At 42.0% G+C, this 24,282-nt stretch overlaps 3 protein-coding genes and 1 long non-coding RNA gene across 8 annotated transcripts; 1 reads left to right on the top strand and 3 right to left on the bottom strand.

Annotated features, from left to right (window-relative positions):
• Positions 1-77: 77 nt before the first annotated feature.
• Positions 78-1,248, bottom strand: LOC122026154. Its single transcript, XM_042584795.1, has 2 exons — positions 753-1,248; positions 78-666 (listed from the first exon to the last, which is right to left on the bottom strand). Exons 1-2 carry the CDS (start codon positions 1,080-1,082, stop codon positions 253-255), a joined length of 744 nt encoding a protein of 247 aa, XP_042440729.1. The 5' UTR covers positions 1,083-1,248; the 3' UTR covers positions 78-252.
• Positions 1,249-1,587: 339 nt separating this feature from the next.
• On the top strand, positions 1,588-6,574 carry LOC122026155. 4 transcript variants are annotated; one of them, XR_006124038.1, is made up of 5 exons: positions 1,588-1,834; positions 1,958-2,002; positions 5,041-5,143; positions 5,223-5,364; positions 5,516-6,574. It is a non-coding gene; the product is annotated as an uncharacterized LOC122026155 (long non-coding RNA). The 4 variants fall into 4 exon arrangements; XR_006124039.1 differs by having other exon boundaries at positions 1,961-2,002; positions 5,223-6,574; XR_006124037.1 differs by having other exon boundaries at positions 5,223-6,574.
• A 152-nt stretch (positions 6,575-6,726) lies between these two features.
• Positions 6,727-9,823, bottom strand: LOC122026153 (pyruvate kinase, cytosolic isozyme-like). Of its 2 annotated transcripts, none has more exons than XM_042584794.1 (4): positions 9,710-9,823; positions 9,275-9,536; positions 7,671-8,132; positions 6,727-7,594 (listed from the first exon to the last, which is right to left on the bottom strand). In XM_042584794.1, exons 2-4 carry the CDS (start codon positions 9,530-9,532, stop codon positions 6,782-6,784), a joined length of 1,533 nt encoding a protein of 510 aa, XP_042440728.1. In that variant the 5' UTR covers positions 9,533-9,536; positions 9,710-9,823; the 3' UTR covers positions 6,727-6,781. The 2 variants fall into 2 exon arrangements, with proteins under 2 accessions (XP_042440728.1, XP_042440727.1); XM_042584793.1 differs by having other exon boundaries at positions 9,275-9,548; positions 9,710-9,772.
• Positions 9,824-11,976: 2,153 nt separating this feature from the next.
• On the bottom strand, positions 11,977-13,366 carry LOC122027566 (WD repeat-containing protein RUP2-like). Its single transcript, XM_042586551.1, has one exon. It carries the CDS (start codon positions 13,312-13,314, stop codon positions 12,229-12,231), a length of 1,086 nt encoding a protein of 361 aa, XP_042442485.1. The 5' UTR covers positions 13,315-13,366; the 3' UTR covers positions 11,977-12,228.
• Between the last annotated feature and the right edge of the window lie 10,916 nt (positions 13,367-24,282).

The following is a 24,282-nucleotide window of genomic DNA, read 5'->3' as shown; positions in this document are numbered from 1 at the left end:
ATCTTCAATAAATGTGGAACTCAATTCGAGAAATACTTTTGTTATCTAACAACAAATTCAAATGAATCTGAAGTCGAGGCATGAAATTTTCTTTATTCAGCATTGAATATCAATTATTATTTTTTACAAAAGAAAAAGAAAAAGACTTTTAGATACAGATTGCTTCTCAATTGGTAGAGAAATTAAGTGAATAGAATCCAATCGGGCATCGTCTTCGACCGACGCCTCCAATCCATCGAAAGAATGGCTGATTTACCTCTGCAACCAGGCGTTCATCAGCTGCACATCCACCGGATCTCCGAAGCATTGGGCTCTCACCAGGCAGAAGTGGGTGCAGAATCCCACCGCCGACATCACCCGGGTGGTGTTGAGGATGTAGCAGGCGGCGCAGTCCATGCCGCGGCCCTGCACCACTAGCGCCCACGTCTCGTGACTGTCACATCCGCCGGCGCCGATCGCGCTGTCTTCCTCGTCCTCCCCGTCCCCTTGTAGCCGCTCCACGAGGATGACGGCGTCGGGCGCGCTTCTCGTCCTCTCCCACCGCTTCTTGATCCGCGGCCAGCGCTCCGGGAACGCCTCTTCCTTAACCAACCTCAATCCCGAAGCGCCGCCGCAGTCGGAGAAGATGTGCATCAAAAAGGGCTCATTTTCGATGTTCCGCACGATCTGCAATGTCGATCGCTCGATAGGTCAGGAAAACTTCAGGAAAGATAAACGAAAAAAAAATTACCCGATTCAATCGAGATGCCTACCTCTCCGATCGAATCCATAATCCACTGCTCCAGCTTCTCGGGGGTGGCACGAGCCCTCTCCCCCTCCACCGCCTTGTTGAAGTAAAGCGGCGGTGGCCGCGTCGAGACAGAAAGATCCCGCCTTTCCGACGAGAGGCGGTCCGCCGTCGCGACGGTGCTCCTCGAGATCGTCAGACTCGCCTCTGCGCACATCCTCCTCCTCCTACGAGACGTCAATCGGGCATCGAGACGACAGCAGAGCGAGGGACCTCCTCGTTTCTCCATCAACAGAGGTAGTTCCCTCGCCGTGGCCACGGAACGGAGATCGAAGCCACAGGAGGAGGACGCCATCGGTGGAGCTCGATCAATTGAACGCAGAATTATAGATTCGAAGCCGCCGTCGCCCTCTCGGCGTTCAATAAATAAAGAGGCGGAAACCAATGGGAGGAATCGGTCGGGAGGAGGCGGGCGTTGGGACAGTCAAAGAAACGAACTGCACCACCGCGTCCGCCTTCCGATCCCGACCCAGACCAAACGCCTTTTTTTTCTCGTGCTTTATCCGACGTGGCACCGCCTGGCCTGATCGCCTGCGGCCTCTGAACTGAATGATCCGTGTTGACGCTGTGTAATCTGGTTATGTTTTCCACGTGGCGATCTATGAATGGGTTCTTATGCCGTTTGGAATTTGGAAGATGATATTGGATCCGAGATGTGTGGGAGGACCTGCGCATGCACGTTCCCGCACGCGGACGGCTCGCACTCGGCCTCGAGTCGCGCCAAACCGGAACGTTGCGGAGGCCAACGCGGCGCCCACGTGTCAAGTTATCATTAGGGCAATTAAGCGAGGGTTACCGACATTAGTTTGGATCGAACTGCCGACCATGGGCAGGCTGGGAAGCCAATCGCTCAGCCCAGCCGCGGAGCAGCGAGCGTCGCCGGGGAACTGGGTGATGTTCGCCAGTCGTTCGTCCTCGTTCTCTCCTTCGGGATGGAGCGCTTCCCTTTTCTGAGATTTCTCCCTCCTCTTTTCCCTCAGCCAGTTATTGGGTCGGTGACCCTATATTGTCGATTCCCTTTCTTGAATAGCAGAAACGCTTGCGCCGGTAACTGTTCTTAGCAAGTGTATGGACTAGCTGATCAAAATCAATTTTTTTAAAAATAATTCTAGGGTTTCTGCCTTGATAAATTTGAGATTTTTTTCTTCTTATGATTCTTTGTTTACCCAGCAGGGATGCGACACTGGAGGTGCTAGGAGAAATTTTGGCAAAACCGTATGTTTCTACCTCCCTGCAATTAGTGTGCATTTTGTTTGTGTTACTGAGTAGTTAATTTGATGATTTCTGAAAGAAATCCAGCAGGGTTACAGATGCATCCATGTAAATAATTAGATTGTTGATACTTGTGTGTTTTCCAGTTTCAGGGGTATTTTCCTTTGTAGGGAGGACAGTAGGAGAAAATTATTGATGTCTTTTCTTAAACTGAGATATGATTGTATGATGGATTCCTTGCTTATGGTTTACAAATTGGAGTAAATCATTGAACAACTACACGCGATGGATACAAACAAGTAGTGGATATTTTAAAATTTGGAATGACATGACACAACAAGTTATATCCATTGAAAGTGTTACGTCTTGCAAAAAAAAAATGATAGAATAACAATATAATCAGAAAAACAAAATGGATTATTCTGGTGAAAATACATGAGATAGGTTAATACTGTTTGATATTTATTGTGTAAGACTTATAACAGCTGATTAAGCTTGTATGTTGGCTAAAGAAGGTAAGGAATTCATGTTAACAGTAGTTAGTCTATTCTTTGATTTCCAAGTCTTCAAGATTCTTTGGCTTTGGTATCTGAAGAACTTTTGCTAGAAGCCAAGAACTGACCAGGTACGTGGCTGTTTAAATGGGTCGGAAAATGTTGACTTTGCCAATAAATGGAAATTTATTTTCATTAAGACAGATTGTTAGGCTAGAAAATTAAAACAAGGTTAATTTTGCATTCAATTTTTGTATTTGGTCCTTCATTTGTTGGATTAGATGGTGATAGCTAAGTGGGCTGTCTTAAGGTAACAAGATGGTACATGGCTAGGGTGGGCTAGGTTTTTTTTTTTTTTGTATTTTAAGAAAAATTCCAAATTATATTGAAATTCATAAACTTAAAATTTTCAAACACAAACTCAAATTAATAAGCTTCAAATCACCGCAAATAAAAAATAAAAATCTTTTTCCTTTTTGAATTCTATAAAAATCAATCAAATAGTTCATTCAGATTATTTTCTTCACAAATATACGTATTTAAATGTATATAGTTTTATGAATATCCATAACATTGAATTTTGGTTTGATTGGGTTTTCAGGTTTCAAACCTGAAACTCAATAGAAACTGAAAATTTTCTTTTATTACCAAATTAAGACATGGTACCATAATTTCCCATAAAAATAGGATTACATTATGAATTAGTTATAAATCCTTATCTTTTTAACTGAGAGTTTTAAGTATTTATGATCATTTTCCCAAAAGGATAGAGGGATTGAGAGAGATATCTTACATATAATACAAGTAAGATGGTTGAAATGAAGGAAAGCGTCCGACGTTTTATGTGATCGTAAAGTATTTCTAAAATTTAAAGGGAAGTTCTAAAAAATAACGGTTAGACTTGCTGTGTCATATGAAGTTGAATATTGGGCAATGACTCGAGCACATGAGCAGAAGATGAGATGAGGATGTTAAAGTGGATGTGTGGACATACAAGGATAGATAGGATAAGAAATGAAAATATTAAAGAGAAAGTTGGGTTGCATCTATTGAGGGAAAACTCTGGGAGATACGTTTAAGATGGTACATACTGTTGGTGCGGGAAGCATCCGACGATCGAACCTAGGTTTTGATAATGACAAAGGGATTCAAAGTTAAGATTCCTTATTATCTAACGTGCTTAAATGAGGTTTCAGGAAAGTTCTAACTGCGGTTAGGCAGGTGGAAAATCCTAAGGGGCGATAACCTTAGGTCCTAGGGAGTGATAACCCTAGGCGAAGGAAAATCCTAGGGGTGGTAACCCTAGGTCCTACGGGGTGGTAACCTTCGGTGAAGGAAAACCCTAGGGGGTGATAACCCTAGGTCCTAGGGGGTGGTAACCCTAGGTGGAGGAAAATCCTAAGGGGCGGCAACCTTAGGTCCTAGGGGGTGGTAACCCTAGGTGGAGGAAAATCTTAAGAGGCGGCAACCTTAGGTCCTAGGGGGTGGTAACCCTAGGTGGAGGAAAATCTTAAGGGGGGGGGGGGGGTAACCTTAGGTCCTAGGGACTGGTAACCCTAAGTGGAGAAAAACCCTAGGGGGCGGTAACCTTAGGTCCTAGGAGGTGGTAACCCTAGGCAGAAAGTCCAGTTGGTCTGGAGGACCGAACTGGCATCAAGTAATCTCTCCTGAGGGGAGTAGGTGAGGACGCGTTCTCTGGAAGAGGGAACAGTAGGCGTCAGTTCGACCTAGGATTTTCGGTCGGAAATCCAAAGTCAGAATCGGGCAGTCCGAAGACTATCCATTTACTTACCTATATATTCTCTGCTATATTCTAACTCTGTTTTGCAGGAGAACATTTCTAACAGTTTCTGTGCAGGGTCAGAATTGACCGGGATCGACACTCCAACAGACGACGACTAGCTTCTTCATCTTCCATATTGTCGGTATAAAGTCATTATTTAGTACTTGTATTTCAACATTGTAAAAGACTTACGAATTGATAGTGATTGCCCACCGAAAGCTATCTACGATCGCGGGCCTTAGAGTAGGAGTCGCCTTAGACTCTGAACCAAGTAAATCTTAGTCTTCTTGTGTGTGTTTTTATTTTCTGCTGCGTTACTTGAATTTTCGAATACGAAACACGTGAAAGCCACGAGCGCTATTCACCCCCCCCCCCCTCTAGCGCTTCTCGATCCAGCACATACATGTACTTTGACGATTTATAAATATTTTTGGAACTATGATATATAGGTGATATGGAACTATGATAAATATGCACATTAAACAAGGAAGAGAAAGATAAAAAAAGATTTGATTAGCAATAATAAAATAAGATAAAATTTATTTAAATATAGATGATGATATAATAGGGGATAGAGCCTAATGACGTATAGTGGGATAAGATTTTGTTATTATTGTTGTCGTAGTAATATTATCAAATCAAGACCAAATTGACATATTGAATTCTTGATTAGTAGACCAAATTGACATATTGAATTCTTCATTAGTATGCTTTGATTGTTTATTTTGATTTCAAGTTCTGATTTCGGATGCCAATCTATTCAGATGGTGAAGCGTGATGACTGCTGAATGAAGATGGCACTCAGCGTAAACAAAGGCACATAACAAGCAAGCACCTAGAATTGCGACCTGGTGTCTGCCTCATGTGGTAGTCTTTGACAATCCTCTAAGTAACTTGTTTGCTTTTAAATTTTACAACATCATCAGATGAATTTCAAATTTTACAGCATTCTTCTCCTTAGTATCGAGGAAGAGTGAAGAGATAGCTGGTTGGTAGATACATCATGAATCAAAACTGGAGTACGCATTGTTTATTGTCATTAGTCCTCCTACCAAAATCAAACCCTGCAAGCATTCGACAAACTTGATGTAGGGAAGTTGCTTGGTTATACATTTTTCTTTACATCCGTACATGGAATAGTTAATTAGCCTACTTGTGTACACTCATCTCTAGTCTCAAAACATAAGAGCTGAGCAGAACAAAAATTATACTCATCCCGATTTCATATTCATTGCTCAGGCTCACTTCAGTTGCTAGAGCAACCCCATTTGTTTGACATCTGACGACTCAAGCCGCGCTTTTAGCATTGCCAACTGACCTTTCACACTTAGATCAATAGCATGAGATCCATCACTGCAGTAGCTGATGACGAACCCTGCAATCAATGATGGATCAATGGAGTTTTCGAGTCTCAATTCCTGGAATCCAGTAAGCCTCTGCATCTTCTTAGATATCAGCTCAATTTGTCTCTCGTCCAATTTCACAGCTGAAGAGACAGAAACAACAAGAACATGATCACTGGGCTTGAAGCGGCCACTGTCACCCTCTTTGCTCACTTCTTCCAACAAACCCTGAACGGAACTTGTACTCAAGGGATGGAATTCCGATACGCCATTCGTCTGAGCAGTTTGATAGAGGGACTGGGCTAGTGGAATTGTGTTCCTGGCAGAGGGCTTCTTTGTTGTCGCTTTGAGAGAACTAGTTCTGCAAAATGGCAGAGTCATTTGCAGCTTCTGACAGTCATCCAGTGAAGACGAACGTTTCAGGGGTAATGCTGGTTGCCTAGTTGCACTGATGGATTGGTTTAAGATGCTCATCTGCACAGCCAGAATCAGTAGCCAGAAACCCTGCAAACTACTGAATCACATGGGCATCCACTGTGATTAAATTGCGAATTGTGTGAAAAGCATGGAGCAGGGAAAAGTAACAAGAATTAAGCAGAGAAAGATGAACCTGTAGGAGGAACGGATTTGAGTTAACTGGATCAACAGCAACAGAAGAAGAAAGAGTACGGAGTTTTAAGGCAATGGTTTTGGAGACGACAGGTTAGCGAGAGTGACGGAGTTCGTAGCCACAGAAGCGCCATCTTCTTCTGCTGCTGCTTGTGGCCACCCGCTGAAGCGCCCTCTCTATCTTATCTCTTCAGTACACATATTTGCAAATAGCTCCATCACAAAATTGGCCGACAGCAGGGTTTTTATTTATTGAGGCGAGGGATTAATTTGAGCACCTTTCATGGAAGCCTCAATTTATTATAACAAAAAAAAAATAGTAATAAAGAGGATTCATCTCTTGTCACTGTGGATAAGATCTCTCCATCTCCAAATTGCACACTATCATGCACAAGCCATTGAACACTTCAAACAGTCTGATACCTATAGAAACTAAATTATCCCCCGAACTAAGCTGCATCAACTGCCACTGTAAACTCGACAAAAAAACACTGCAAAATTTAGCAACATAAATTATCTCTGATGGCTTATAATTTTAATTTGTAGCAGCTTGTTACTGCACAATGCAGATTTTGATGACGGAAGCAATGCCGGTGCGATGGAGGGCAACGACGGCGTCACCGTGATTGCATAGTCCCTTCGCCACTGCCGACTTGAGCGCTGCCTCCAATATCTCGTCGGTCGACTCCGAGTCGGTGGCCTTGGCCGAGCCCTCCGCCAGCAGCGGCACAAGCCCCCTGTGGATGAGGCTGTGCCTTGCGGGGCTCTCGTCGCTCACGCTCCAGTCGAACGAGTCTGTTGTCAGCGTTGGCACCACCACCGATAGCACCGGCACCCGCGGCCGATACTTGGCCACCAGCTTGGCGGTGGTCCCGCCGCGGGTCAAGACCACGATCAGCGCCGCCTTGGCCTTGTTGGCCATGCGCACGGCGGAGGACGCGAGGCTCTCCAGTGGGCTCATCGGCAGCGGCGCCGACCGTATCATTTGCTTGAAAATGGCCGCGTAGTCGAGGGACGACTCAGCCTCCACGCATATCCGGGCCATGATCCGGACAGCGAGCTCCGGGTACGCGCCGGCGGCGCTCTCGCCGCTGAGCATTACGCAGTCACTTCCGTCGAGGACGGCGTTGGCGACGTCGGTGGCCTCGGCGCGGGTAGGGCGAGGGGACTTGATCATGGACTCGAGCATTTGGGTGGCTGTGACGACGGGCTTCCCGGCGAGGTTACACTTGTAGATCATCATTTTCTGGGCGAGGAATATCTTCTCCACGGGAATTTCCATGCCAAGATCACCGCGAGCAACCATGAAAGCATCGGTCTCCTTCAATATTTCGTCGAAATTTATGACGCCTTCCTGATTCTCCACCTACAATGAGCAGATAATCGTCAACAACTAGTTGTAGTTTTGGATTCAAACAGCCACTGCATGGTAAAGTTCTGACCTTTGACATGAGCTTGATGGCTTTCGCATGAGGCCCAAGAACATCCCGCACGGTGACAAGATCCGATCCTTTGCGCACAAACGACAGAGCGATCATGTCGATCTTGTTGGGAACACCCCAACCCAGAATATCTTCCTTGTCCTTCTCCGTCAGCGTGGGGAGATCCACCACGACACCGGGCAGGTTGACGTTCTTCCTCTCGCCGAGCTTTGCGGTGTTCTCGCACCGGCATCTCACGGTTCCGGCAGCAGGGTCACACGATAGCACGGTCAGGGTTATCGTGCCATCCGCACACAGGATGGTGTTTCCTGGTTTCAGGTCTACCGGAAGCTTTTTGTAACTCATGGAGATGCTGTTCTCGTCGCCCTTGATGCTGTAATCTGTGCTGATGGTGATTTCTTGACCCTCCGTGAGTTGTATGGGTTTGCCATCCTTCAGAAAGCCAGTGCGAATCTCAGGACCCTGTCGAAAATAAAAGGCAAGCTGGTGAGAAAAGCCGTGTGTAGAACAAAATAAACCTTCCAAACTCACTTCCAAATAAACCAAAGAAAGTACATACAGGGGAAAATCTTTTAATAGCATTAATACATATCTGCTATATTAACCACTAATTAGCAATAAAGTACAGATTAAAACAATCAAACAAATCATTCAACAAGACAAGAACTCCAATTAGTGAATAGATTGCAAAAGAGAAGAACAATCACAGAATAAGTATGCTAAGTGCCAGGAAATAAGAAAAGAAGAGATTATTGCAGTATATAGATGAGCCCTTGTTACTTTCATGTGGTGTTGCTCTGTTTCTAAACTGATTGCAGAGTAGAATATATCATCCAAATGTTCATTCAGTCTTTTACCATTAGTTTGCATCATAGATGATGGAAATGTACAGAATTAGATTGCATGGCAGCAAGTGGAAATGAGATGCGGTAGATTGTAGTCCAGTTTGCCTGGCCGAAATTTATGAAAGAAATCTCTATCAATGATTTCTTTCATTTTTCTGCACCATTATCAGAAAGGAGAATGGCACATTTTAAATTAACTTAAGGAACAACAAATAAAAGATAACATGACAAGTTCTTGTCGGTTCGCCATAATTCTGCTTCTTTACTAAACCTGATCAGAATAATGACGCTGTAATTAGTTTAGTTAGGTGAAACGAAAGCTATTTAACTCCTGGCAAAGAGCTCTAGAAAGAGCAGGACTGCAGCAGAATGCAATCCAAGCAGACCTCCACAAGTGATGAGCATTGCTCAATAGAGAAGTAAGTGTAGTTAGATTACAGGTATACGACGACAATGATTTCTAATGTTACGTAAAAGGATGCCCAAGAAACATTCGAATTTCTTGCCAGGATACTTGGGGTGGAAAGGGAGAAGGACAAAAGATAATAGAAATTGTCATCATCGTAATTCCAAATCTTGTTATCCAACTGATTGTGATGTCAACATCGATTAAGGTCAATGTAGTATGCCCTTTATGAGTTCCATGAAGTTCATAAATTTCAAAAATGCAAACTCAAAATATATGACCAGAAATGAGAGGACGGTTACTCATCAAAATAACAAGTTAAGAAATTAGGGTCGAGAGCAGAAAAATGAGACCTTGGTATCGAGCATGACGGCGCACAAGATCCCAGTGTTTTGCATGGCGATTCTGAGGTTGTCGAGGGTTTCCCTGTGATACTCGTGCGTCCCGTGAGAGAAGTTGAATCTAGCGACGTTCATGCCGGCGCGGAGCAATTTCTCCAGCATCGCCACAGACCTCGACGCCGGTCCAAGCGTGCACACGATCTTCGTCTTCGGCAAGCGCCCGTCGTCGGGCAGTTGCTTCAGGATCCCTTCGATGTCGTTGTTCGCCATCCCCCTGCAAAAATGCCTAAGCGAAAATTCACATCAACGGAAGAAGCAATCATCCCCAGCCCAAATAATAATAACAATAATAAGCCAAAAATATTGATTTCAAACAAAAAAGATCGATTTTGCCATCATTGCCTCCATTAGAGATCCACAAAGGAACAGCAAGGATCGAAACGTTACCTTCCACTTGCAGAGATCAGCGAGCGAGCGAGAGACCGCCTTCAGCGTAGCTTGTTCTGAGAGGAGGAGAGGACACCCTTTTTAAGGGGGCCGGTAAGGGTATGAAGAAAAAATGCACGGGCACGATTCCCCTCAGACAACGTGATCGAGCAATACAAACCGTCGGATAAGCACACTCGTGAAGGTCAGATTAAGTTGAAATTCAACACTCCCTTTCCACCCGCAATGTACCTACTCCATAAGCGGAAAAAAACTGATCCAACCAGTCCCACATAGACGGGCGAATCGGGGCGGCGGGTACTTTTAGAATTAGGAGGTGGCCGCTGGTTTAGGGATACTGCGGCGACGGGTGGCCGGCGATGGAGATGCGTGATTCGCACGCCAAATAATATTTTAGTAATTAAAGAATATTCCGGAGACTATCTCGGACACTGAAAAAGCCTCTGGAAAAGGAAACGCAGTGGTTTTTTCCGGATCGGACCGACTGGTTCGGCGGCTACCTCAATTTGGTTGCTCTGAATTTCGTCGCCGGTTATAGATGGAGGTGGGAATGGTGTGGGCCCGCCGTCATGGAGCGGAGACCGGAACGTGAAGGTGTGCCCGGCCGCCGTTTGACTCCGTATCTGAATAGTAATATACTCGGCTCAAAGTTGGCGGAGGAATGCCCGTGCCGTTTCCAAATTTGGTCGTTGACTATAATTAACTAAAATCGTCGGTTTTGCTACTCAACTTTACGATGATATTTATGATAAATTAAAATTAGAAAAAGTCAACCAATGTACATGCATATTTGAGTTCGTTTATCATGTGAGGGTTATAATATCTAAATGGTATTACAAATATAATACCTATGCTCAAAGAATTCCGATAAAATTTTATAGAAAAAAATTAAAAATTAAAAATTAAAATTTTAAAAAATAAATTTTGGATATAAAAATAAATAGATAGCGGAATCATAAATAATCAATATAATTATGAAACGGAACGATTTCTCAATATCTAAACTATGGGTGGAAAGAATTTTTTAAATTTTTGCATATATGAATATCTATCAACTGATTTCGATCTCAAAACTTTTATATTATTTAAAAAAATGAATAATTAAGCTTTTTCTGATATCAAAGGAATAATTTTTAATAGGATGAGAATCGATGTAGCTCTCGACATGTGCGTACTAAAGAAAACATCAAAAGGAGCTAAAGTTGTTCCACAATGTCTCTTCTATTTTCATGTCATTAGGTTGCGATGAAACAAAAAACGGAGTAAAAAAATAAAACATAAGAAAAATAGCAGCTTGGACTAATTTTACTAGTTTTGAAATTGCCCTGATCTACTCGTGATAGTTCAATTGTGTTTAACGTAATAAATACAATAGTTCTTAATTTCACTTATTTAACAATTGACACGAGTTTTAAAATGAAAGGGAAAAAAAAAACAATAACAACGTGCAAAATCGTTGTGATGAACAGTTAAAAATAGAAGATGACTGGAACAACTGCACGAGGACTCTGTATAGAAACCTTCGTAAAACTCCACTCTTTTCAAGTGAGTTGAAAGATATAAGAGAAAAATGCCAAAAATAAGAGAAAACCTCCACTCTTCTATTACTTGTTGACCATGTTGAATACAAGAGGCCAAAAATAATTACTAACAATATTTTTGTATTTAGGAAAATAACTAACTTTGTTTTTGTGTTTTACAAACAAAAAGGATCAACATACAGAACCCTCTTTTTTAGTGACACACAAAGAGAATATAAAAGAAAGTGAACTTTTTAAAAGCATGAAAAAAATTCTTAAAAAATCCTGTTTGGCTTCAAGATCAGTGAAAACATGTTTGATATCTTCTTCTTGATTGAGCGTCGATCAGTTTCGATTGCTGTACATATCTCATTCTCGGGCGATGTGTTCCGACCCCTTATCTCACTGTCATCCCTCTTCAGTATTCGGTGTCAGAACATTGACAGACCTAGCAAATTAATCTTGTTCTATCCGAAATTGATGGACGTAATATTTCACGCTATCTCCCCAGTTCATTTTTGGAGATAAAAAGGCCTTATGTGATCAAGAGCAGCCGTATTTGTCTGAGCATTAAAGATAAAAGGCGAGGACGCTGGACGTAGGACGTATTCATCTTTTTAACATAGCAGCCGTATTTGTCAATCCAATCAGAGCATTAAAGATAGGCAGATTTTTCAAAGGCTGCTTCTGGGTTTTTCCAATAAATTTCTCTATATTCTGTTCCATAAATTTGTGTTCTTAGAATCGATTTAAAAAAAACAATATTTTTTAAATCTGGATCCGTATAATTTATTTTTCTTGCATCGAGCAACCACACGATCGACCAACTGTTCGTCGACGAGCAGTTGTTTTCAAAGCAAAATCTTGCAACACAATCCTAGTTAGAATTCTGGATTTTCAAATCGAAACAATGTGATGTATAATCCGCGATACGTTTCTCCAATCAGTGACATAAAGACTGCAAAAAAAAAAAAAGGAAAACAGAATCGATCGAATCGATCAATCGGTAAGAATATGTGCCTTCTTCCTTGCGGCGAACACTTGCAAGGTTCCATCCGTCCCGCCGGCGGCGAGCGCGCCGCTGTCGCCGTCAGCTGCCAGCTGCCTCCAGCTCACCGCCCCGACGAACCCGTTCTGGTCGCTCCTAGCCTCCGTCCGCCGCCCGAATCCTTGCACCCAAATCGGGTCCGCCCAGCGGAGGTCGTACACGAAAACCTCGTCGCTCTCCGACCCGCATCCGATGAGCCCCGCGCCGCGCCACACTGACATGCCGACGAAGCTCCGGGCGTTCGCGTGGCCGCGGAATTCCCGCACCTGCCTCCCCTGCTCCCACTCCCACAGCCGGTGGGTCCCGTCGGTCCCCGACGTGACCAGGCGGCTCCCCCCCTGCGCGAAGCGCGCGTACGTCACCGCCCGCTCGTGCCCGCCCAACGCGGCCACCGGGCCCGCCGCCGCCGCACGGATGTCGAACACGTACGCGCGGCTGTCGGCGCTGCCCGCCGCGACCCACGGCCCGCCTTCGGGGTCGAACTCCACGCAGCAGACCGGACCGTCGGCGCGCATGACGGCGGCCGCGCATCCGCTGCCGCCGCACCGCGGGTCCCACAGCTGCACGGTTCCGTCGTCGGACCCGGAGGCGCCGAGCTCTCCGCGCGCCGAGTAGTCCACGCTCCACACGCGGCGGCCGCCGTGCTCGTCGCGCTCCAGCACCGCCGCGCTCCGCTCCACATCGTACTCGGTGACCACGCCGTCATAGTCTCCCGACCCGATGATGCGGCCGTCGGATCCGGGCCGCCACCGCAGGCTGCTGAGCTTCGCCGGCGCGCAGATGCAGACCTGGCAGGCGGTGGCGTGGCCATATACGCGCGGCTCGGATTCAGACGAAACCAAACCGGCGAGGCTGTACAACCTTATCTTCCTAGCGATGCCGGCGGTGGCCAACAGCCTGTCGGTGGGGTCGAACTCGACTGCCCCGATGGCATCGGAGGCCTCCGCCGCGGCCGCCGGGTAGACGACAGACGACAAGCGGAAGCACCAGTGGCGCTGAGCTCTCTCTTCAGAGGAGTCGGCAGGGGATTCGTTCATTGTCTTATTTCTAGCCTTTCATAGATTTGTATAATATATATACCGAATTATTATTCATACCATGGTGTCAAAAGATCATTGGCGACTATCCGTCCCAAGGGACAATTACTATTCATACCATGGGAGAAGATAGAACGGACAAATAGATTTTGGTTTGGCCTAATCCTGGCTCGATTCTATTTTTCATCTGCAATGTTAATTTGTTTCTATTTTGATGTAGTTGTGAGCCGTGGTACAAGTTCACAAGAAGGACTTCGAACACATGTACAGTGTTTAAGCCACAAATTGGGCTTGTGATATGGAGCTTTCAATGGATTTGCTACCGCGTGGACATCGGGCTTCCACTTCCACCATTATTTCCCACTGGAAATTAAGTCGAACATTCAATTAAAATGCCATTATTCTTATGTATTTAAAATTAAGAACCCCTCCTCCCCTAACGACCCTAATCAATTAAGAATGCAATCTTCTTAATTATGTTCTGCTCGTGAGATCAAGGAGGTGGATTTAATGAGAAGTTGCTTGTCTTTTGTTTGTTTGTTTTTTTTTTCCTTCTTATTTTCTGGCGTTTCAGCGTCTTTGCACAGTATTCTCCATTCGTTCTGTGGTGGTGAGGCTTCAGGAACGTGGGACAACGCGGGCCTGTCACAGCTGCCTCTCGATAAGGATGGAGAGAGCATGCCCCTTTAGAAAGTCCTCTGGTTGTCTTCTGCCTATACATTACGTTGCTTTTCATCTCTTTTATTCGTTAACATTTTTCAGAGACTTTCCATTAGGATTAGGTGATATGCATCAATGATTTCGAGTGGTAGCTAGTCTAGTTGATTTTTTTTTTTTTGGCTTCAATATACTGATTATGTAACAGCAATAAAAACCAGACCTGATCCTAAATTCTCTGTATTAGTATTAGTAAATTCGGCACCAGTCGAAATCAGGGAATTGCTTCCTTTCTTTTCTTGTTGTGGTTCATAAAATGACAAGTGCTACTGTTGGCAAGATTCTAAAGGCCATTGGGGCCTTCATGTGGTGTACCTTGGGCTTCAAACAATAAATGACAGGTTTCAAATGCTAATATCCAGCCACTATCTCTGAAATTTGTCGATCAAATGAACATGTTGTGCCCCAAGGAAAGATCACTAAACGGGTGGGATAAAAACTCTTGGGGAACTGCCGCCTATCAGATTTCAATAGTATCCATTTCATATATTTTACTTTCTTGATTCTATAAACCTATGACGCTCCTGTTATATCTCGTCTGTTTTCCATGAATTAATCACATACGTTTTGCATTCGTAAGTCTTCAACTTAACCTACTGTTCTCAATTTAATATGTTGAGGTCAAAATTGATTGTTGGATTTAGATAGGAGTGGAGTTAAAATCTTGATCCCGTGTAGGTAGTAATATAATATAATTAATAAAATAATTCTCAAATATAAGTAAAAAAAATCTTTTTAAATCAACCGGTTCAGCTCAAAATACAACACGGATCCTCTGGACCCGTCTTCTCTAGTCCCCTAGGACCACAAAACTCATATAAAAGCAAAGTCACATGCAAAACGCATGCACGCAGAAATGCAACACACACAGAAACGGAGAGAAGGAGCAAAATCCTAATATCTCGTGATTAGGCACCTCTTGCGGCCTCCTTGAGTAAAATCCATCGTGATCCAGAAAGGCGATGAAAAACCACCTCCTGCGTGTTGGTGCAATATCCCTGGGTCAAGATTGACCAAGTTGACTAAGCTTGAGTTGGCTCAAGGTTGAGTCTTGATGTTTGAGTTTCGATGTTTGACAATATATGGAGATTGCAGGAGCAATCGTCCGATTGGGGAGATTGTTGGTGCAATTCTCCTCTAGTCAAGGTTTGACCAGTTTGATGTGAAGAAGAGAAAAGTAAGTCAAAGTTGAACAAATACTTGAATGGGAAAGTCCTAATTGAAGGTTAGGCAAGTGGAAGTCCTGGTGAGTGAAGCCGGACAGTTAGAAATCCTAGTGAGTGAAACCAAGTGAAAGACCTAGTGAGTGAAGCTAGATAGTTGGGAAATCCTGATAAGTGAAAGACCTAGTGAGTGAAGTTAGGCAGGTGAAAGTCCCGGTAAGTGAAGTTGGGCAGTGAGAAAATCCTAGTGAGTGAAGGTAGGTGAAAGACCTGATGAGTGAAGTCGGGTAGAGTGAAAGAACTGATGAGTGAAGCCAAGTAGATTAAAAGTCCTGATGAGTGAAGCCAGACAGATGGAAAGTCCTGGTGAGTGAAGCCAAACACGTGGAAATCTAGGTGGGTCAAGGTTGACTGGACACCTGGTGTTAGGAAATCCAAGTACGTTAAAGGAGTCACCAGATACTTGGTACAAAGAAATCCAGATGGGTCAAGGGTGATCGAACATATGGTGGAAGGAAGTCCAAGTGGGTCATGGAGGATCGGACACTTGGCATGAGACGATAAGTCCAAGTGAAAGGTTGACCGGACACTTGACATGAGGAGAAAAGTCTAAGTGGGTTAAAGGATTGATCAGACACTTGATGAAGAAGTCCTAGCAGGTCAAAGTTGACTGGATGCTAGGCACGAGGAGTCCCAACAAATCACGGTTGACCGGATATTGGATCTGAGAGCCCTAGACTTGACTCGGGGCAAGCTAGGGTTGGTCAATTTAATCAAATTGGACCAAGCCCAATCGATCAGCTGATCGATTGGGCACAGTGCTACGACAAACAACAACCTAACCGATCAGCTAATCAATTGGGAAATGATGTCGTGAGCACAGAACGATCCCCAATCGATTAATCGATCGATTGGACACTGCCAACTGATCGATCGATCGTTTGGAGGCTGGTTTTCTCTCGCGGATGAGAGGAAGCCTGAATCGATCGATTAATCGATTCAGGTCATTTCCAACATAGCACAGAGGCATTCTGAATCGATCAGCTGATTGATTCAAGCCTCCCCAATTGATTGAGATATGACTGTTGTGTAGCTAGCAAGCAACGGACGGCTGGGATGGCGCGGATCTCACATGACAATTGATTGGGAGCCTTAGAAGCATCGAGTATAAAGTCATGGCAAGTTTTCCTCTCCGATGCGCTTACATGATCCTTCACTACTACTCACCGCCGGACTAAGAGCTTGGAAGAGAAGTGTTGTTGCACTTTCCAAAGGGTCTAGAGGCATCTCCATCAACAAGGTCAAGCAAGAAGAGGGTTTTGATTTTCATTCTTGTATTTTCTTCTTGCGTGTCTTGTATCTTATTGTGTGAGTCTTGTACAAGGTTTCTCCACCTCCGGTAGTACCGAGAAGGAGTTTTTTTCTTAATGGAGAGTGTTCGTGTGTGGATTCTTGGATTAGTCATCTCTTCTTGAGGTGAATACCAAGTAAATTCTTTGTATTAGCGTTGTAAGTCTGTTTTGTGTTTCATTCCATTGCATATCATCATCACGAAGCAAGACAACGAGTGCGACGAGCTATTCACCCGGCCCCCCCCTCTAGCTACAAATCGACCCTAACACTGCAGACTCCCTAATCTCTCGTGATCAGACACCTCCTGCGGCCTCCTTGAGCAAAACCCATCGTGATCCAAAAAGACAATGAAAAACCACCTCCTGCGAACTCCCTAACCTCTCGTGATCCTCTTACGACCTCCTTAAGCAAAACCCACCATGATCCCCCGTCAACGACCTAGTTCTCCAACTCCTACGACGACAGCCAGCTCCGAGGCCCTGCTCTCGACCCTAGATGACCCAAGCTCCGAGCTTTGTTGGCTAATTTTCAAGTACTATTTCACCCTAATATCATCCTTTGTCCTAATTTTAACCTTGTCAGATTTCTATATTTTATCTTCTAAAATACTACACACCTGAAAATAAATAGAGGCTATAAATGTAAAATTCCTAAGGTGTTGAACATTCTTATGAACAAAACCTACTGCATTTCATGCACAAAATTACTTTGATTTTTAAAATTCAATAACCCAACAAACATGCAAACCCAGGTTCAATGTATGAATTTGGTACGTTGAATAGATAAATCTAGGGGAAAAAAGGATGAGACACTCTTTTTAATTAAAATTGTTGTTTTTAGATGTTTCTTTTGTCGCTATTTTTTATCTCTAAATTTGTTATTTTTTTCATCAAGAATGGTTAATTATCTTGCATGCTAACTATGCATAATTAACTAAATTGGAGTAATTGAGAGTTAGTACTTTCGAATTCTACACATTTTCTTAAAGAGAGATCTATCAAAAGGTTTGGGTGACTATGAGTTATTGAATTTAACACTTGAAATTGAAGGGTATTGACAAATCACACACTGTAATCCACCAATTCTTTATCTTCTCTTAACCCATAAGGACGAGAAAGCACTATATAGAGTATATTCTCTTTTACCTTTTTCATTTTTAGTTTTTGATGGAAATGGGTAACCTTTGATAACCTCATGTTTGCCAAAGCTAAATGTAAGTTACATATAAAGCAAATGGTAGCAAGTGTAAGTTACTTAAAAGTTTTACACGATAGACAAATACTGTTGAGTGTGACATTCTTTAATGAAATTGAGGCATTTTATGCATGTTAGGGATTGTTGTTATATTTTTTCATCAAAATTTACATGTTTTAATCAAATTTATGTCTTTTTTTGCAAATTGATGTTGTCTAGGTAAAAGGAAAGAAAAATCATGGTAGTCGTCTCTTCATCAGCATCATCTTTCACTCAATGATGCATGAACGATGAGCAATGTGAAGCTCCTGACATATTATGTTATTGTAGATTATGAGCTATTCTCCAGACATCATAAACGAAATCCAATCCAAGAAGACGATTTTTTTTCATGTCCAAATTTTAGAATAAGTTTTCATTATACCAACATGGTGTTGTGAGTTTCTTGATTATTGAGTTTTGGTTAAGTTGATTTGAAATTCAGGAAAGGGGATGTGGCTTCTTCTTATGACATGACCCAGAACTGTCAGAGAAAAGTAAGACAATTATTAATAAGTTGAAGAGGAATAACAAAAAATTAAAGTGACAGATTAGAGAATTGAAGAAGTGTACTGGATATAGAGTTGTCAGACAGGTCAACCTGTGGTGGGGCGGATTGGCCCATGACGGGCCAAGTATTTGGCGGAGCGGGGCGGGCCGACCCATCAACTTAGCGGGTTGGAAAATTTCCATTCCAATCCAATCCAAGGCGAGCTGCGGTTTTGGTGGGCTAACTCACGGGCCTATTAATTTTTTTTAAAAAAAATATTTCATATCTTCAACGTTTTACTTTGAAAAAGTTTCATCAATCAAATGTATTCATAAACATGTATTTTAAATATAAATGAACACAAATGGGTACTTATATTGGATGAAAAATATTATTTTTATTTTAAAATTATAACAAAGAAAGATAATAAATTGACATAAAACTTGACTTACATATATTTTTCAACCCACGGGTCAACCCAAGCCCGCCGCGGGTCAACCCAAGCCCGCCGCGGGTCAACCAGTGTGGGTCGCGGGCATAGCCTAGTCGGCCCACAACGGGTTTGGGTTGATAATATTCCAATCCAACCCGCTTAAATTATTTGGCGGGGCGGGCTGACCTGACGGGCCCAACCTAAATTGACGGCTCTAACTAGCTACGAGGGTGCAATTGAATACAATGATGTTTTGGATGATGGGAACAATAATCATGTAACTATGTAGTTTAGTGATGAAATATGCTCATTGAATAGAAAATTTAGAGTTGCTATCGTTGTCGTTGTATGTACCTAGATTGTGATGATGAAGATGTGGTTGATGTAACTTGTTTTGTGATATAACTTGACATTTTGATGTAACTCTAAGTGATATAACTTGTTTTGCTATGTAAAATGAACTAGTTCTATTTTTCCGAAACCTTTTCATTCATTGAGAGGTTTGGAATTTTGGTAAAATTGTTATCTGGGAATCTGGTGAAAACTTCATGAATTAATGTTCGCTATTAATGCAGTTGTTTGTGTTTGCAATTTGAAACTATGAGCTTCTAAGTTATGCTCGCTTGTGAAATCTTTCAAATTTGAGTTGATAATCTTTATTATAATTTGATTATCAATCAAGGATAAATTTATGAATTTAATATTCATTCTATTAGAAACATAAAAAAATAAGCTAGCATTGAAGTTCAATTGTCCTCTGAATTAAGAAGAGATGTAGCAATATTGTGGTCGGAGTGAGTTCAGAGACTAACAACAATTTCAAACAAAAAGGAAACACATCTCGATTGCCAAAAGAGGGATGCAACATTTTAGAAAGTTATTAGAAAAATTATGGAAGCTTAAAATGTTAAACAGATAGCTCGATCTCAGCATTGTCTTCCTTTTTCGGTGTGGATCTATAGTAACAAGCATAGATAACCAGTTGGGCAAAGGCCAAAACGGCTCCCAAACCATTTGGAACCTATCAAAAAAGGAAAACATATCAGTAGATAAGGGGAGGAGACCTAGGTGATCCAGCAAACTGCATTAATAAAGCTGACAAGAGAGAGTGTGAAGGGCGCATGTATTCCACGCTTTTTGTCTTAATCACAAGTTTCTACAACACCTCTGATCCGGCCGTAAGGACGGGGGACCCCCTTTGAGGGGAGCCGGTGACACGTAGAGGTCAAAAGTCAAAAGGGTCAGCATGAGGTCCGGCCGATCGGAGAAGGATTGGGTCGACCGGTCGAACGGGTTCGAGCGGAATCAAAGACAACCCGACGGGGAGTCGGGTCTCCGACGCTCATGGTGAACAGGGTCGCCGGGCCGAGCGGGTAGCCGCTCAGCCGAGGCGTAAAGCATCAACACTGTGAAGGAACAGTCTCAGCCGAGCACGCGATGGAGTGAAATCTTCTCGGTAGGACCGATACCTACGCCCGGTCGGACCGATGCCTGCCGAGCGGATGGGCGCTCGGCTCGGGGAAAAAAGAGACAAGGACAAGGGGACATTGGGGAACATCTTCTGACAACAAGCATGTTCGACGACCAGGCCATACGCAAAATCCTACGACGGAAGGTTCTGCTGTCCCATCAGAGAGGTGCTCGGACTGTAGCAGTATGGTGTCAGGCATGCTCCTCTGGTAAGCCCATACTGAGGTATGACAAAGGACACGTGTACGCCTCGACAGGTGTGCACAAGCCTCCCTAGAGCTCTATATAAGAGCCCACAAACTTCACCGGAGGTATGCGATCTCCCATCTTTGGAGCCACTTTATCATTTTCCTCTTGCCTGACTTGAGCGTAGGAGGGTCGTCGCCTGGAATCCCTTCCCGGCTCGACTTCCTTGCAGGTTCGCCGGAGATTCGTTCAGCCAGTCGAAGACAGCGGAGAGCGCCACATCCCCAGCGTCCATCGACTCAGTGTTCGGACATGATCAACCTCAATATCAAATCCAAAAGATTAGATATATGTATAAACATGATAGAAAGTCACAAAGAATATGTATAATGAGGGATTCGTATATCGTCAGGATGCTCTTACCATCACTACAAGAGGAGAAGCATATATACAAGTTCCAAAGATGATACAAAGAATGCCCATAATGAACAACGTCTTGGTTGTCGTGTGGGTTAATAAGAGCATCCACAATACTACCACTACCATGAAGACAATCTCCATTGACAATATCTTGAACAACTTCAACTAAATCCTATAATTTAGTTGAATCATGAATTCATGAAGGTTTCACAAGATTCCCAGATAAAAAAAAAGTCGAAATCAATGAAAGCAAATTCAAGTTTTATTTATCATTTCTGCAAGCTATACATGGAACTGACAAAAGAACAAAATACATTGTTTATAAGATAATTAAGATGCCATGAGAAGGTTGTCCATCTACTTTCTAAAACTAGTTTGTATCATATGTAAATAGCAGATGAGATCGTCTGTTTGGAGTGGAGTTTGACTAGCTATAAAAAGAAAATATTGCAACTCTAGGTGATGCCCAATATTCATCTAGTACACAAATTCCCCAACAAAGAAAAGAACAAATACTTGAAAATATAGGATAATTGAAACTTTTAACAACAATCCGAAGCATAGTCTCCTCAACAACCTCACAAATTTTCACTTTTGGGTCCTTTGTAGCATTATTCTAGGTTAATATGTCCAAAAATAACCAAGATGAGATGGTTGATGCACCTATAACATAACAGTAAAATATTATCAAATATATACTCAACTGTAAACGGTTAAAGAAATAAACTAAATGACTAAATGAGAATTGCACAATGTTTTAATCAGAAAATTTACAAGTACTACCTATATTGTTCTCTTTAATCAATCATCTTTTTAACTAATTCTAACTAAGTTTAATCAGGCACTGCCTGATAGGTACTTCCATATTGTTGTTAGATTCCCACCTAATTCTGACTAAGTGCTAATGAGATTCATTTGCATATGTTTGAATGATTAGGTTTTGGAAGAGCTCCCATTTGAAGCTGAAACCGCTAAGGGTTATACTGCATATCGTAATCCAACTAACCTTCCAAAGGCACATGGAATTCCTTCACCTTTCTATGCAACTAATATGAATCTAGGTTCATAGCATGCAACTCCCACAAATTCAAGATTTTGAAAACTCAACTTCTCCAGTGTTAAGTATTGCTAGCCCATTCATCTATGAAGTTAATGGTTTTGTTCATACCCTATAGTTAGCACATGAAGCTTCCATACGCTAATTCAATTATTGTTAGGCAGATTAAAGTATTTTTATAGTTGTTTCTGTTGGATCGAAAAGAATTTAGATATCTCCACAATAGCATGATATTATCCACTTTGGGCCTAGACCCTCATGGCTTTACTCTTGGGCTATCCTCAAAAGGCTTTATGCCAATGGAGATATCTTTTCTCTTATAAACCCATGATCTTTCCCATGTGTTTTTAATATGGGACTATGTTTGTAACCTTGCAACTCCAACAATCCCCCCCTCAAACAAAGGACCATAGGCTTCCCACGTTCGATCCTCGACCCACCAGGTCTTCCTGCCCCTCGATCCACCCGACCTACTAGGACTTCATTGCCTAGTCGCAACTAGGACTTCCTGGCTGGTGTCTGGTTCTCTTGATCCGAACATAGGAGCCCCCACTTTCTTTATTCGAGGTCAATATTGTACTCACATGGCTCAATCAGACCATAACTCTTGTGCACAGTCGGCGGTTAAACCTTCTGGCAGTCCAGGCTCTAATACCAATTGTTGGATCGAAAAGAATTTAGATATCTCCACAATAGCATAATATTGTCCACTTTGGGCCTAGAACCTCATGACTTTGCTCTTGGGCTCTCCCCAAAAGGCCTCATGCCAATGGAGATATATTTTCTCTTATAAACTCATGATCTTTCCCATGTATTTTCAATATGTAACTATGTTTGCAACCTTGCAACTCCAACAGTTTCTTCTACCAGATAATTCAATTCTTCAGTGAGCTCAATATTTTTGAGTTGGCACCATAGTTTGTAGAATCGCGATCCTACGCAGGATCGATTTAGGGTCAGGATCGGATCAATCAGGATCGGATCGTAGAATCGTACGATCCTACCAAAAACCCTTAAAATTTTATCATACATGATTAATAATTAGAAAAAATACCTAAAAAAGTCATTTACATATAAATAAATAACTAATTTTGTATATATATGCAATTATTTACACTCAACACATCAAATTACATTACTACATGTACAAATTTAAATTAACTTGTAATTCAACTATCATTCTCGCATAGTAATAATATTTATATTTTCATATCATAAAATGAAAGAATATAAAATATCTATTAACACAATAATAATAACACATACAATGTCAAAAATATTTCCTTGATTTATAAGATAATTCAATTTAAATGCCAACAAAGCATCTAACGTATATAACAGAAGCTATTGAATCCTTTGATTCAAATATGAATGTCGAAAATAATCTTCTAAACACTGGTTGATGCCACACAATACTAGACAATAGACATCCAAAAACTTATTATTTTGAGAAAAATAAATGACAGAATATTATTGATAAAAAACTAACTCAAAAATAATTAAACATATATTTAAATAATTTAAAACTCTAATAAGATGATAAAAAGATAATGGTTAAGGATAAACTTTGAAATTTATTAAAGATCTCTGAACGAGCTTTAATTTGATATATTATAGGCCCCGTGGTTCAATCCGAGTCAAAAGTTATGACCTCTCAAAGCTTCCACCGATCCTACTCCGATTATGCTCCGATCCTGCTCCGATTCTACCGATTCTGCTCCGATCCTACCGATCCTGCTACGATCCTACTGCAAAAACGATTCTGCACGATCCTGGATCGATTTTGGGTTTCCGGATCGTAGGATCGTACGATCCTACGATCCGGATCACGATTTTGCAAACTATGGTTGACACTAGTTCTATTATTTTGCTTCATGTATAGTAATTCTTTTCAATTACAAAATATTGCAAAAAAAATCTCAGTGTTGCATAATATGACTGCTGGTAAAGCATTATCAAATATATACTCAATCGTAAACTATTAAAAAAAATAAGCTAAATGACTAAATGGTGTAACTTGTATAAAAAATAAATATATGTAGTACTAAGTCATCTAATCAAAGATTATATACTTGTATGAAAAATAAATATCTGAGAAAGTTGTGATGCCAATAATGATGAAAATTGAGTCTCAGTTATACTAAAACTACCAACAGAGCTACTAATTGTTGGCACAAAATATATATGCTAAAACAAGAAAATAAAATACAGTTTTAGATAGTTATAACATAAATTATCATAGATTAACATAAGTAAAACAAATACCAATTTGATGATTGATCCAATCACATTATATGATGGCCACGCTATGCTGGAAATCGTTTGATCTACACCCTGTGTTATATAAAAAAAAGAATGGTTTAAGTTGTTCAAATTTAACAACAAATAATACTAAATAAACAAAAATTTGAAAGTTATGGAGTAGAAACCATTACAATCATTCAAG

This window comes from Zingiber officinale, chromosome 10A (genome assembly GCF_018446385.1).
Source record: "Zingiber officinale cultivar Zhangliang chromosome 10A, Zo_v1.1, whole genome shotgun sequence".
Taxonomy (NCBI): domain Eukaryota; kingdom Viridiplantae; phylum Streptophyta; class Magnoliopsida; order Zingiberales; family Zingiberaceae; genus Zingiber; species Zingiber officinale.
Note: the sequence above shows the minus strand (reverse complement) of the source record. Positions and strands in the feature narration are given on the sequence as shown.